The following is a 16,868-nucleotide window of genomic DNA, read 5'->3' on the forward strand; positions in this document are numbered from 1 at the left end:
GAGAACTTCCCAAGAGTACAGAGCTGATCAGTACAGTGAAGATGCATCTGACTGAACCTTGTCATTTTCATACATCTGTGCTATGTTGTTATTTTCTTTTTCGGCGAGTCTCAAAAATCCTCTCAAGAAAATGTTAATGTCACATTTCACATAGTTCATAAATGATATTTTGTTAAAGAATATAAACGTATAAACCCATAAACTTGTTTTAGGACCATTAAGTTTTCTTGCATTATACAATTATTTTCATGACAATTAATCAGATTTTCACCTAATTTCCACTTTTGCAATGTAGGCTAATAATAATTTTTAAAAAAAAGTTATTCTGAACACTGAAATTCCAAAGAAATTATATATTATTTAAATTATAAATTATTTATACTGTATGTTATATTAGTATTGGTTGTACTGCTTTTAAAATCTTATTTAAATAAAAAGTAATTGTTTATTGTAATGAATTAAATTTAATACTGTATTACAGTAATGATAACCTGCAAATCATCATGTAGAATAATGGGAAAACTCAAAAGTAAATGCACTGATATACTACATTACGAAATGTGCTTCGCAGTCATACAATGCAACAAAATGCACATATAAAAACAAAAATTCTATGTATTTTTCTTTTGATTTTGAGGTTACATTAACATGTTTTTGTGCGATTTACTCTTTGTTTTTTATCATGAATCTTTTAATCGTTATTAAAAATATATATAATTTCAAAATCAAAATGTGTGTTTGTATTACAGTTCAATAAAGCTGAATTATATTCAATTCGTAGCAACACGTTTTTTTTTTTTTTTTACTTTTATTTTTATTTGTGCTTTTTTTCCAAGTAGGCCTAATGATAAAAAAATAATATAAGAAGCCTTATTTTGCTTATTTTAGAGTACCATACACAGAAGAATTATTATTCGGTAACAGCGCCACACACGATATGCATCGCTCTTACGCAGATAGGATGCGCGAGATAAGTGTCTGCGTCCTCGTAGCGCAGTGACGATGCTCCAGAAGGCTCACGTCCCCACTAAATGTAGTCATCCAGAGGAGCGAGCAGAATCAGTCTGAATGTATAGGATTCCCTAAAGTGAGGGGCTTCAAATGGTATGGCGTTTCTTCCATCACCACCAATGGCAGTTGCGTTTCGCCTTAAGTTCGGTATTCTGTTGGGGCTGCTGTTCGGACAGGCTCAGTCAGCTCGATTATACACCGAAGAGGATCCAGTGGTTATACTGAGCAGCGACAGCCTGAAGCAGACCGTGTTCAACTCCTCCAGCGCCTGGCTGCTTCAGTTCTACTCGTCGTGGTGCGGCCACTGTATCCAGTACTCTCCTACATGGAAAGCCCTGGCCGGCGACGTGAAGGGTACGTGCATTTATGATCATCTTCCTGTCTATTCACTCATCTCGAGGAAGGACAGTGACAGTTCCTTAAACGTCTTAATGCATTCACCTCAGGCACACAAGTTTTTCCAGAGGTTATTTAGGGATGGTCATCCTTACTATGGAGATGGCAATACCATCATGCAATATCAATATATTTCAAGGCACTGAGTGAATAACATATTTTCACGAATACTTTCATGGTAATGTTTATAGACGTGGTATTACTATAGTTCAAGTTCAAAATCATGGAATTGCCTTTAATTGTAATGACTTGTTAGTGCTTTTTCTGTTGGCTTTTCTACAGCTGATTTTCATTTCCATTTTAAATGGTGTAAATCTTTTGCCTTGTACATGATCATTTGGGTTTTGCTTAATGAGGCTTACAGTGTTTTTGTGTATTTGGACTTCAGTACACAGGAGGACATGCATGGGAAGTCGATAAGCTCTGATATGTTGATACACCTGCATGTAAATCCATGGTTGTTGTTGCTTTCTCTATTTTTGACATTGAGCTCAAGGCCTTTCTGTTCACCCACAGCACACACACTTTTTCACACACATCAGAAAAATGTCTCCAGGCACTACTGTACAGCGCTTTTACTTTTTTTTTTTTTTTTTACATTTAAAGTTGTAGTTTACCCCAAACTAAAAATGGTGTCATTATTTACTCACCCCCAAGTTGGTCTAAACATGTGTGACTTTGTTTCTCCTGTGGAATATTATTCTGGCCACACTTATTAATATAATTGTACAATGGAGTAGTGTTGTCACGACACCAAAATTTCAGTATTCGGTACCGATACCAGTGAAAATCCATGGTTCTCGGTACCAAAGCAAAACAAAAATATGTTAATAAAAAAAACACACTCACACACACTAAAACCCATCACTAAAAATAAAACGAATGCCATTCTTTATACTTATTTACAATTGCGTTTAAAGTTTTTCTACAAGTAATATAATTATGAAAAAGAGTTTCACCCAATTTTAATTTGTCTTTTAATTAATTAAATTTAAACACATTTTATTTTTTGGTAAATAAAGGGGATTTGCTATTAAGATTAAAACATGGAAGAAATATTGTGTGATCTATTAATTTAAAAAGTTTTATCAATTTTTTCAACAGTAATAGCAGTATCATATATGCTACTAAATAATAGTAATATTTCTAGCACAATGCCTTTATGTAAAAAATGAACTTTTATTTTGACGGGCTACCTTGAATACCTTGACACTGGTTTTACTCAAATGAAAAGATAAAATGCTTGTCAAGTGATTCAGAACAGTTCTGGTTTATGTATTCATGTCCTCATTGAGACTGAAATTACTGCAAGCGTCACAAGCTTAAGTCTATGTACACTGAAAAAAGCGTTTCATTGGATCAAAGTAAAAATTTTACGTCAACTTGTTACATCTAATTACTTTACTTTTTATCAACTTAAAATTTTTACTTTGAAAAGAATTAACTATCATTACTTAGCCAAAGCAAAAAGTATCTTTGAATCAAATAAAGTTTTTAGGTTTAATGAAATCTCAAATTATACCTTGTCTTAATGTTTTCTCTTTGTATTAACTTAATTCTTTTACTTTACATCTAACCAAATATCCAACCAAATACAATTTAAAATTGTAATGTAATGTAAATATAGACAAATGTTATTTACTTTCAGAATGTGTAATTTTATCATCTAAGAAGAATGACAAGCATCAAACTTTTGACAATTTATTTTGTCATAATTTTTTTTTTTACAATGTGTACAGTATCCTGATACAAATACAAACTGTCTATCAATGTAAACATCATACACTTGACATTTTTTTATCATAAAATATTTCTACAATGTGTATAGTATTGATATAAAAACACATATTGTATAACAGTTTTTAGTGTCGTTATACATAGACACACTGGATAAATTCACCTATGGTTTCAAAGAGAAACATGCAATCTTTCCATGAACTGTCAATCTTACTACAAAATTAAACCTTTCAAATTCTTTATAACGATATGCAAATCTCCATATTCATCGGGAAGAAGGAGGCGGGAACCGGCGCACAATCAAAACTCATTTTAGTATTCAAAAGTAAATACAAAACGGCGCACCAGCCCCTCACGGACGACTGGTGCGCATAAATAAAAAGCAAACATAAAATAATATCCCAGGCCTGGTCCTCTCTCGTCCTTCACGGTCGTCACTCCAGTTTTATATCCTTCCATCTCCTACGTGGGACTCGATACTAGCGGTGGGGCGCAGGTGTAGCTCATCTCCAATCACTACACCTGGCCTCACTCCTCGTTCCCACGCCTCTCGGCCCCGCCCCACTCGCCACATACCCCCATCGCCCCTCGCAGGCCGGGGGGTACCCTCGAGACTGCGCTCTACTCCCCCCCCCCCCCCTTCCCTCCGGGGGGGACCGCTCACGGGAACCTGCAGGAACCTGGGGGTAGGACAGACGAGGCGAGAGAAAAGGAGATGGAAGGAGGAGCGACAAGGACGAGAGAGGGGAGAGAGAAAAAAAAAAAAAAAAAAAATTCGGGTTCCCAGACGCACTGCTGCTCGGCCCTCCACCGGCTGGGTGATCTCCTCCGCGGTGCCCGGCGGTGGCACTGGATGGCCCTCGGCGGACGGCACGACACTCCTCCGCCGCCTGGTGGACGGCGACGGCTCCTCCGATTTTGGGCAGCGGCAGGAGTCCCCCGTTCCCTGCCCCTCCGGATTCCGTCACGGAGGCGGCAGGCTCCGGCCCCCTGGCGAACGGCGCCGACTCCTCCGCTCCCTCACGGACGGCAGCCGTCCCTCCTTGTCGTGGGCGGTCGGCAGCGAGCTCGCCCGTCCCCGGCAACTCGCTCCAGCCCACCGCCTCGAGCGTCCCTGGCGGCACATACCTCGCCTGCTCGAGGGCACCGCGGATTCACCACAGTGGCGAGGGATCTTCAGCAGCGCGTCCCTCCTTCTCCCGGGCTTCGGCACAACTGTAACGATATGCAAATCTCCATATTCATCGGGAAGAAGGAGGCGGGAACCGGCGCACAATCAAAACTCATTTTAGTATTCAAAAGTAAATACAAAACGGCGCACCAGCCCCTCACGGACGACTGGTGCGCATAAATAAAAAGCAAACATAAAATAATATCCCAGGCCTGGTCCTCTCTCGTCCTTCACGGTCGTCACTCCAGTTTTATATCCTTCCATCTCCTACGTGGGACTCGATACGGGCGGTGGGGCGCAGGTGTAGCTCATCTCCAATCACTACACCTGGCCTCACTCCTCGTTCCCACGCCTCTCGGCCCCGCCCCACTCGCCACATTCTTCTGAAGTCTTTTTAGCTTCATGGAATAGTTTACCCAAAAATGAAACGTCTCATAATTGTCATAATGTATCTGAACCTAATTTAATTAAAGTTAAATACTTGATTAGCTTAAGGGTGAGTAAAAACCATAAGAATTTCCATTTGTTGGGTAAACTATTTAACTTACCCTGGATAAAACACAACTAAGGTCTGGTTCACACGGGACGATTTTAAAATTGTCGGCCAATTTTCCAAATATGAGAGACCCCACACACAGCGATAAAAAATCACAGGTCTAACAGTTTTGGTCGTTCAGTGTGTGGTGTGCAGCCACACGGCAATATCAACACATCACACACGAACCGATTTGACTCCCGAGCATTCCCAGGTCAGAAAAAAACATAAGAACATAAGAAAAACAAGAAAAGGCGATGGTCAAAGAGGTGGAGACAACGCGAGCATGGACTATACTTGCTATATCATAATATGGAGATAAGTTGTTGTTTTATCTCATAGAAATGTTGTTACGTACTACACAGATTAATAACCGTTGAAATAAACGTTCATATATTCGTTTCCGTGTACTCTGGTGGACTGCAGTTGTGGATGTAGTTATGCCCATCGACTTTATTTGTATTTGTTATATTTGTTATATTATATACGCCGGCTGTTTTGATTTTGTTTCCCGGTACTCCCTAACTTGCCTCGTCACCTCGCTTTCTGATTGGCTACACGCCACAGTCCACAGGCTGCGTGATTGTTTGTCCTCGGGGGACACCACACACGAGAAGAAATCGGGCCAAATAAATCCAACATGTTGGATATCCCCGATTTGAGATCGGAGCGGTCCCGACATTCTTCCGAGCAGAGGAGAGCAGTCTTAACACACCACACACGGCAGGAATATTTGATCAGATTATTTTACGATAATCGGAGCATCCTAAGATTGTCGGAAGGGGTGAATCGGGGCTAAAATCGGCCTAATTATCCTGCCGTGTGAACCAGCCTTTAGCCAAGATAAAACAAATCAGGTTAAGTAAACAGACAGTTAACTTTGTATAAAAGGCTTAAAACAGTACAACATCTTCAAAGAAACTTACCATCAGTAGAATATTGTAGCTGAGTCAAAGGAAACAAATTTAGCTTTGAAGAGAGGTTCTGCACCCTTCGGCTCATCTACTTACTCTCGATGTCCATGATTATTTTTTGAAAGGCCTAAATTATATATTTTAGTCCTTCAGGATATTTTAAGTTCAGTGCATAAATGTGTCCAAACATGATGGCACAGGCATGTGCAAAAGAGGGCAACTCAATTAGTACTTCCACACCGTCCATGACAATGGAAATGTCCAGTGCACGATAAGGAGCATCAGTTTCACTGATCACAAAAAATGCCATGGTAGTCAAATTCTCTCTCCGCTTCTCCCTCTGGTCAGCCTAAAAACATAGAAGAACAGAGAGTAATTGAGGGACTGTGGGAGAAAAAAAAACACCACTTCATCTGAATACTACAACATTTATTTAGCTTTCCTTCTGTGGAGATCAATGTAGAACCCAAACGTCTGTTGCTAACTTTCACTAAAATATCTTAATTTGTGTGCAGCACAAAAATAAAATGTATACAGTTTATTACAAGAGTAGAGTAAGTGATGATAATTTTTGGGTGAAGACATACTTTTACACTCTCTTTGGCTTTGAAAATCTTTTTAAACACTTGTACAATCAAATACTACCATGTGTTGACCAATCACAGACAAATCTGTTGGCCAATCAGAGGCATTTATCAATCTACTCAACAAAATGCATTTTTGGGTAAACCAACCCCTTTTAAAGGAGTAGTTCAAATTCAAAATTCTGTCATCATTTACATGGTCTCTTGTAATTTCAAGCCTATATGAATTACTGTCCTCTGTAGCATTTTGAACAATGCTGGAAACAGAAGAGCAGAGCCCCCATTCACTAATGTATGGACAAAAAACAAATGCAAGTGAATGGGGGGCTCTTAACAACACTCTTCAAAATGTATTCGTTTGTGTTCTGTGGAAGAAAAGTCACACAGGTGGATGTATAAATTATAACAATTACTTGAATTACTTTAAAGCTATATTTCACTAACAAATCAAAATTTTCCCACGTTTTACTCACCAAATGTTGATTTGGTAGTGAAATATCACTTTAAGGCAAACATGGTTGGAGAAAATTTCAGTAGTTTACATTGTCTACATTACCTGGTATTCAGACAGCTTTCATCTTCACCATGGGTACGTGATCAGGCACTTCAGCAGGCACTCTCTTCTGATGTCTGTCCAAACTCTACAAAATGTTCAAGTTGTAATTTTTGTTTTTTATTAGACCAAAACACTACTAAATTGATTGCCACCAGCAAATTTGTTCGCATGTTACAAATACCTGATCCATAACTTTAATATTGTCCTTAGTTTTTACACGGAGAACTCCACCTTTGCTCCTAATAACCTGGAGAAGCTGAGAGCTCTGTCTGTCCAAAAAAAAATCAGCATTAATCTGTAAGAAAGAGAAACAGAAGATAGACTTTTGAAAAAATAAATAAATTGAGATCTAGTTGTAAAAGTACATATACACACATAAAGCATTAAACAACAAAAGGTATAATTAGGGCATTTAAGATATTTTCCTCTACAAACTAAAATATATTTACTCTACAAACTAAATTTAAATGGTAAAAAAACTATGGTAAATACAGGATAATTTACTTACATTTTAACATTTTTCATTAAAATAAATGCTTTTACATCCTCTTGTTGAATAAGAGCTGGCCATCTTTCTGGCAGTTCTTGAACACAAGGTTGGTTTTCCACAATCTATTGTCTGCGTAAGGCATATGTTGTCTTGCCTTGTGCATTTAAAAGTATCCGTATCTATAGGTTTTGTATGATCACCCACTAAAAACACAAGGAACAGTTTCATTATTTTTCAGGTGCTGCCCAATGTGAAGGAAGTAGTCTATAAACGATGGTGTGTGTTTGTATTTACAAAACAAGCATTTATAAAAGTTTACAATCTCTTAAGTCATAAGTCAATGTGTTGTGTTAAAGCTCGTCAAGACGGAAATTTTCGACATATTTTACCATTTATGCGGCAGAGGACAATGTTGACGCGCGAGTCTCATGCGCGTGCGCTTTGGGATGCACGAGTGCAGAAAGCCTTTGTGCTATTAACAATTTCAGTTCTTTTTCGCGGCTATATGACGCTTTTAAAATATCAAGCTCTTCATTTTTCATTGATCCATGTTTCTTTGATCACTCTAACGTGTCAGTAACTTTATGCAATCCGAAAGATGCGCGTATATGTGACAAAACACACCCATTAAACAATTAACTTAGTCAAAATCATCACATAACGTTACATACTTATCAAAAAGTAACCATAATTTAAAGCTTATTTGTATAATTACTCACCAATATTGAGGATCCAACCATGTGTATCAGCAGCAGTCTGGACGCGAGGAAAACAAGATGGCCGTTGACCAGAAAATTATCAAACCTAACCTCGATGATGTCAGTGGTCATGTGGTTCTCACAAAACTCAAAATGATTGATTTGATGTGTAGAAAATAGTTTAAATTAAACCAACAAAACTTAGATTTACTTCCAATTTAAGAAAATAATTTGCTTTGGCTCAATAACAAGACAGAAAATTAAATAATTTAAGTCGGATCAAGTATAAAATTAGCTTTAGAGTAATGATAAGGCAGTTGCACTTTTTTCAGTGTACTAAACAAACCCGCACATCTCTGCCATTCATTCATTCACACAGAGACGCGCAGAACATGCAGGATTCATATTTCAACCATCTTTTGTGGCTTAAAATTTGCAGATACTGGTCCATATGGAGATTTGATTTGATTAATTTATGCTAACTTTGACTAATTCTGTGACTGTCCATATTAAAATGTAAGTTTCATTTTCATGACTCGATTTTGAGATTCAATCTGCATTTTCTGCTTTGCGGAAATCATAGAGCTGTATGCATCAAGAACCGGGTTGATCGGGTACTCGGTACCACCAGTACTTAAAGAAACCTGGTACAGTGACATTTTCATTTTTTTAGTACCAACTTGGTACCGAAGTACCGGGTCTTTTGACAACACTACAATGGAGTTTTAGTGCCACACACACACACACACACACACACACACACACACACACACACACACACACATATATATATATATATATATATATATATATATATATATTACAAAATTAAATAAACATATATACATTTTATTAAAAAGATTATTAATATTTTGAGAATAAAAGTCATAATTATGAAATGAAGTCGTAGCAATATCAGAATTAATTCGAAATATTTAAACAAAGTCAAATTTCCAAGAACGAAGTCGAAATATTTTGAGAATAAAGTAAAAATTACGAGAATTAATTCGCAGCAATTATGAGATTAAAGTTATAATATTTTGAGAGTATAGTGTGGATGCAAATGGCCCCGATTGGGAGCACCGGGAGGAATTCTGGTGGCCTGGCAACTGATTTGAATATATGTGTGGGATTATAAGTAGAAATCATACCATGTGTCATATACTGGCAGGGACAGTATGCTTGGAAATAATATTTCATGTCTTTGAATGCATTCATTATATTCCAAATACATATTTCCAAAATATATTCCAAATTACAACTTAATTCTTGTAATTTTGACTTCATTCTCAAAATATTTTGACTTAATTCTTGTAATTTTGACTTTATTCTCAAACAACAACTCTATTACAGCTTTAATCTTATCTTTAGATTAAAAAAAATTTAATTGTATTTATTTTATTTTATTAAACTATAACTATAACACAACAGTACCATAAGAATCCTTGGGTATTTGAAAGGTGCTATATAAATAAATAAACATATTATAAATGAATAGAAGCCATTCATGGGACTTGTACACTATATTCATAGATTTGTGTGACAAAAGGTCAGAATTTAAGTCATTTTTTGACAAGTTCATGAGAGCAGTTGCACTGTTCAGACTGTGAATGACTCTTTTGTTTTTATTTTTGCATTTTTTTGTCAGATCTTTTTAGTGAACCAGTTGAGCTGGTTCATAAAACTGGTCTGTATATAAATCAGTCTGATACAGTTCTCATTATGTTTGTCACATAAACCTTTTTTATGGTTTCATAGGATTTGGAACATAGTGCAGTATATATATATATAAACTTAACAAATCATTTGATCTCCTGATGTGGGAAAGAGATGTGTCTACCCACTTAAACCCATGCATTACAAGTTGTGTACAGAAGGTGTAGTATAGGCCATACTAGACTGACACATGGGCATTTATTGAAGAGTGAAGAATCACCAAAATGTCATACTGCGAAACTAACTTGTCTTTAAACAAAAGTTTTTTGTTTGCCAAAATTTTTGAGTCATGAGCAATGTTTTTTAGCAGGGCAACATTTGAAGGAAATATATATAAAAAAAGTAATTTATTCTTTTATTGTCACAAGTAAAGAGCTGCTGCTGGCCAAATGGGTGCCCTAAGCAGGATTGTATTGTTGTGCACCCTTCCTCAAATATGATGATGGAAAAAAAAAAAAACTAATATAGAGGTGAAAATAGAACTTTAATCAAATAAAAAAGTAAATGAATAAATTGTATTATTTACAAATTACAAATGTAGCTCTCAACATTTACCTATGGCTATAACTTTATTATGACTCTAATTTATTTTATAGTCTCAAGCATTCAGAAATCATGCAAAAGGAAAGTAAGCAGTATTACTATGATAAAACCATGGTTTATTTTGTAAGGGTTGTGATATGCACGTTTTTGTTGAAGAAATTATAAAGGCTGTGTCATCTATAGCAAAAAGGTGGCAAAAATGAAAGATTAAGTGAATATTTGAATTAAATGTTTGGTCAGTAGCCTAAACAAGGATTTGATTGTCCTGTAAGTGTAACAGCAGCAATTACATGGCATTTGGCTCCCTTTGCAGGCATTTGCAATAACATGTACATAAATTGTTTATTTTGTATTAGCTTACATTATGTATTTTAACAGTGTTATTAATCAGTCATTATTGCTTTATTGTTTTTTATGTAATGCATTTTAAGTCATTTTAAAGGCGTTTTTATAGCAACAACGAAAATATTACAGTATGTTATAATACTTCTTTGTAAATTATTATTAATTATTTCATAGCCGACTCCGATACCGATATTTTTTACAAGGAAACTGACCGATTTCGATACCGATTTTTTTTTTAGGCTTTAAGCAACAAAACAAAAGTTGCATAAACCAGATGTTTATTTGGTATTTAATAGGCCAAACTGGCTTTTGGCTATTGAAAACAATAACCGTAACCATCTGAAATAAACAGCAGTATCTGCACAGTAAGTAGACTACATTTAATACAAACATAGACCAAAAGTTTGGACACACCTTCTCATTCAAAGAGTTTTCTTTATTTTCATGACTATGAAAATTGTAGATTCACACTGAAGGCATCAAAACTATGAATTAACACATGCGGAATTATATATGGAATTATATACATAACAAAAAAGTGTGAAATAACTGAAAATATGTCATATTGTAGGTTCTTCAAAGTAGCCACCTTTTGCTTTGATTACTGCTTTGCACACTCTTGGCATTCTCTTGATGAGCTTCAAGAGGTAGTCACCTGAAATGGTCTTCCAACAGCCTTGAAGGAGTTCCCCGAGAGATGCTTAGCACTTGTTGGCCCTTTTTCCTTCTGTCTGCGGTCCAGCTCACCCCTAAACCATCTCGATTGGGTTCAGGTCCGGTGACTGTGGAGGCCAGGTCATCTGGAGCAGCACCCCATCACTCTCATTCTTGGTCAAATAGTCCTTGATGCCTTCAGTGTGACTCTACAATTTTCATAGTCATGAAAATAAAGAAAACTCTTTGAATGAGAAGGTTTGTCCAAACTTTTGGTCTGTACTGTACATAGAACTGGCCTTAAATTAAAATATTAACTGTAACCATGTGAAATTAAAGGCAATAACTGCATAGTTCTACAATCCAAATAACAAAATCAACACACATTCAATAAGATGTATCTTAATCAGCATTCAGTATTTTAGTTTTTAAATTTGGTTTAAAACAAGGTCTTTACCAGTGAGACTAAATAAAAGTATGCTATATAAATATGATTCCAAAATGTTAAAATCAAATAATGTTGGTGCGAATAAAACAAGGATGAAAAGTGTTTCATTCATCCAATAAAAAAAAAAAAAAAAAAAAATTAAGGTAATGATTCACATCTATATTTTTTTACTTGAGCCAATGAAAAATAAATAACTATTGTCTCAAATTAAAAAATATAGACGTGAATCTATACCCTATACCCTATATTTTTTTAAATTACCCTTTTTTTTTTTATTGGATGAAAGAAACACTTTTTCAGTGTGCTACAGCAGGTGATTTTTAAATCAAATTCAGTCTATATAATTTTAAGCTAAAATAAAAATAATCATCCTATACAGAACTGACGTTTACTTCTGGCTTTTCAAACGAGTATGCAAGTTCTACTTTACAAAAACAAATTAAAATCAGCTTTGTTACAGTTCTCATCCAACACGCGAGAAGTTAAGCTGGACATCCCTTCACTGTCTCGGCTTGTGCAGGGACAGGTACAGTACGCTCACGCAGCTTCAGTGAGCAGGAATGGGATTTTTATTTTGTACGCCAGTATAACAAAAGCTGTTTGCTTCCTGCTATCTGTGCCTCAGACATGTAGCTCTGCATTTCCAGTGCTGAACGGTTGCCCGTGTCCTGCACACAGATTTTGAAATACTTCCACACAAATTACATGATAGCTAATGATTACAATGTAGTCTGTGCACGCGGGCCCACTTCTGGAAAAATCGTCCGGAAAAAGACCAAAAACCAGCCCATTGCCGATCAAATATTTTAAGCAAAAACCGTCCGGTTCCGATTTATGGCCAGTCAACCGATGCATCCCTAGTAATTTTCGTAAGGCAAACTGAAAAAAATGTGCCTGAAAGTGATAAACAGGCCTCGTTTTTACCTAAATGATTTATAATATATTTAAATATATATATTGAAAATGTATGAGGTGTGCATCGTAGCTGACACTTAAATGAACACATTACAATTATTTTATGACTGCAAGTCTTTCTCCTCAAATGCTATTGAGCTTCAAATTTTTGTTTGAGCCCATGTGAAAAAGTACCATAATTTACATATGATTTACAGTTTATTTTAATAAATATCAAACATTCAATTCAATTGTGCATTATAGCTGACATTAGATGAACAATTACAGTTGTTTTTATGACTGTAAGTCATTCTCCTCAAATGCTACTGACGTTAGAAAAGTGTATAACAATATCGCATGTAACTTTAGAGACAGCCTCTAAATTTGAGACTCTCGAACGTTTAATGTCAAGCGAACTCTATGGATGTTTTTTTTTTTTTTTTGTACTTTCTTTAGTTTTCTTTTCTCTGCGCTGGATTGCTTGTTGTCCTTTACCCGGGCATAGATGTCCATCCATCAGTTGTGAACATTCAGCTGCAAACATGAGGTGCGGTCGCGAGCGCGGATGGGAGAATGGCGCATGTTAATATATGTATTTTTTTCCTTGAGCAACTGGGATGGTGCTCCCTCTGTGAGTTGGTGCCCTACGCAGACTGCGTACTCTGCGTATAGGGAGTGGCGGTACATTCAAGTACATTTAAAGACTCATTTATAGAGTTGTATTTACAAAATGTAGTATTTTATTGGAGTATGTTAAATCTATATTTGCTATGTAAATGACTGTGCAGCTGATATGGCAATAAATTCAGATACAAACAACCATATTGTGTGACAATTAACTGGCATCATTTGTTGAAAATGAATGTGTGAAAATTGAAACGTTTACTTAAAATTGATGGGACTTGTAGTAAAACGGCAATAACAATGATACACAAATAGCATTTAGTGGTTTTTAAGTAATTTTTTATGCCCCAAAAACAGGAACTCAACATATGTAATCTTACCAAAATTACTGTATGTGCTGATGAATTAGATTTTGGAGGTTTAGACCCAACAGACTCAAAGATTTCCTCATGTTGTTATCATTTTCTGTTTATTGGTCTTAGATGAGTGCTTTCTGTAAGCAGCTCTGGCTGGATGGGGAAACCCCACCTCTGGTCAAAGCTGTGGCTCCCAAAGCTTCTCTGAATAAATAATGGGATCAACAGTCACTCTCTCCTCAGACTTAGTCTAGATTAGTCTAAGAGCTACAAGACTGGACTAATTGCTAATAAAAATGCCTAGGTAGCAGTGCTACGTGTCTGCCATACTCTGAGCTAAAGGCCTGATGGTATTCTGGAAGAAGCTACTTGTGTTGGCTGCCGTGAAGTGTGATGCGATGAAAAGGTCACTGTAGGCTGACACATTTAATGTAAATGAGGGCAAATGTGTTTAACACCTTGTCGCAAAGATGCTAAAATTGGTAGAGCTTTATTGAAATTAGGTAGGGTCTGTTTTTAAACCATCTGTGTGACAGTTTCAGAGTTCTTTCTCACTGGTGTTCGCTGCTTCACGACCCTTACAAAACCATACTGTGATGGAACCATGGTGATATGGTTATGAATATTCATCTGGGTTAATTTTTTTTTTGGTGTTCCAAATTATATTCAAAATAATTCTAAATATGAATCTTTAAGGGACAGTTCAGCCCAAAATATTCTGTCATAGGTTTTGATCCAAACCTGTATATGCATTTTGTGTTACTTCTGTGAAACATAAAGTAAGTTATTTTAAAGAATGTTTGTGAGCAAATAGTTTTGGTGACCATTGACTTCCATGTATGGACAAAAAACACAGAATTACTCAATTTCTTTTTATGCATGTTTCACAGAAGAAAGTAAGTTAGGAATAATATATGGGTAAGTAAATGATAATTTTTTTTTTTTTTTTTTTTCTAAATCCCCAAAGCTCCTTTATTTTAGGTATAAATTGAATCCCAAATCCCAGCTTTTCAATGAGCAGGCAGAATTTTGGCTATGGTAATCATTGATTACTGTATTCTTATTCTGAATATTTTTGTTGTGTTTTTTTGGTAATCATTTTCTTAAAAAGACCAGAACATGGTCGACTCATGAAAGCTTGTGTCATTATCATATCGTAGAAGGATACAGTTTATTTAGCCGCGTTTCCACCGCAGGAACTTTACCCAGGAACTAGGGACTTTGGCCTGGTACTTGGTGTGTTTCCACCGCAGGAACCAGGAACTAAATAAAGTTCCGGGTAAAAAAATGCCCCTCAGAAAGTCCCTGCTGGCGAGGTGGTACTTTTTCAAAGTTCCGGAACTTTCGGGGGCGGGACTTTGGCGCTAAACATTCTGATTGGTTGAGTTCACGCAGCATTGGTTGAGTTCAACCACCATTTATTCGAATCAACATTTTCAAAATATTACTGTTATTGTGTCATGAAATGTAATTTTAAAAGTATTTCAGGCGAGAATGTAGTTGTTTAAAACTCAAATCTGTGGTTTATTTATAAAGACAGTGCCTATTTAAAAATGTGTTTCGCCGATCTCAGAGACGGTAAGCTCCACTCGATCAGCGGGAGCTCAGTCCTCATGTATCCGCAGAGAGCAGCCTCATCTCGGATAGATCTTCTGATATGTGCCGCTGGCTCTGATGTCTCTTCAGTGGTTAAACATAAAATATAATTCAGCTGCGGGGTAAATCTAACAGGTTTTCTTTGGTCTGTATTCAATTTATCTATATGTTAAAATTAAAATAAAAAAGGCAAGTCTATATAATATTTCGTTTCATTGCAATGGCTGTATATAACATTACACATATCCCTGAACTAAATACATTTCTGCAGCTGTTATTATGTTTAAATGAAAACGAAAGGAGGCAGTGGCATTTTATATCCTATTTAGTTTTATTGTAAATATACTGAGGGGAAAATAACAGTAGCCAAAGCAATCTGAGTTCACGCAGCATTGGTTGAGTTCAAACACCATTTATTTGGATCATTTTCAAATATTACTGTTATTGTGTCATGAAATGTAATTTTAAAAGTATTTCAGGCGAGAATGTAGTTGTTTAAAACTCAAATCTATGGTTTATTTATAAAGACAGCGCCTATTTAAAAATGTATTTCGCCGATCTCGTAGATGGTGAGCTCCACTCGATCAGCGGAAGCTCAGTCCTCATGTATCCGCAGAGAGCAGCCTCATCTCGGATAGATCTTCCGATGTGCCGCTGGCTCTGATGTCTCTTTAGTGGTTAAACATAACATAATTCAGCTGCGGGGTAAATCTAACAGGTTTTCTTTGGTCTGTATTCAATTTATCTATATGTTAAAATGAAAATAAAATATTATAATATAATATTATAAATATAATATTTCGTTTCATTGTAATGGCTGCACATATCCCTGAACTAAGTACATTTCTGCAGCTGTTATTATGCTTAAATTAAAACCAAAGGAGGCAGTGGTATTTTATATCCTATTTCGTTTTATTGTAAATATACAGAGAGGAAAATTACAGCATTCGCGTCGTCACTGACATCACACTCCCCAGTCGAATGCACAAAGTCAGAACTAACTACCGATGATGCACGTCCAAAATCAGCGTACCTTTTTTTTTTTTAAATCAGCGGTACTTTGTATTGAGAAACGCGCAGACCTACGTCACCAGTCTATTTGCCTAATCTACCCGGTACTTTACACCGCGGTGGAAACGCAGAAAGCAACAGGTCTGGGGGGAAAAAAGTTCCTGGGAAAAAAAGTTCCTGGTACAAATGTTCCGGGTAATTTCGGTGGAAACGCGGCATTTGTTCTGGAATGCCATGCATTGCTTTTCCTCTTCAGTGGACTAGGAAGGAAGGGATGATCGTGGCCTTTGGATGACTAACACTGTGAGGACAAGTGTTCTGTTGAATGCTTTTAATCTGCCTTTGTTGGCGCAAGCTGTCGGCTGGGTGGCTCACGAGTGGCCGCCTACCAGCTGTTACCTTCACAATGAGGGTCAGATGGCCTATTGTGAGGACGCGACCCCACTGTGCATTCCCCCACACATCCCAAAACCCACAGAGTCCTACCTTCAGGTGAAGAATAGAGGGCTAAAATGCTGCCGGCTGTCTCTCTTCTTTCTCATCCAAACATTTTTATATCAGCTGCCTTCTTCACACCCCATCTGCTTCA

At 36.6% G+C, this 16,868-nt stretch overlaps 1 protein-coding gene across 1 annotated transcript in view; it reads left to right on the forward strand.

Annotated features, from left to right (window-relative positions):
• The first annotated feature begins 992 nt into the window (after nt 1-992).
• LOC127988663 (sulfhydryl oxidase 2-like) overlaps nt 993-16,868 on the forward strand; it is a 28,293-nt gene continuing 12,417 nt past the window's right edge. The window contains exon 1 of the mRNA XM_052591375.1: nt 993-1,365. Within this exon, the coding sequence (XP_052447335.1) occupies nt 1,107-1,365 (259 nt within the window). The 5' untranslated portion in view covers nt 993-1,106. The remainder of the gene's footprint in view (nt 1,366-16,868) is intronic.

This window comes from Carassius gibelio, chromosome A5 (genome assembly GCF_023724105.1).
Source record: "Carassius gibelio isolate Cgi1373 ecotype wild population from Czech Republic chromosome A5, carGib1.2-hapl.c, whole genome shotgun sequence".
NCBI classification, from domain to species: Eukaryota; Metazoa; Chordata; class Actinopteri; order Cypriniformes; family Cyprinidae; genus Carassius; species Carassius gibelio.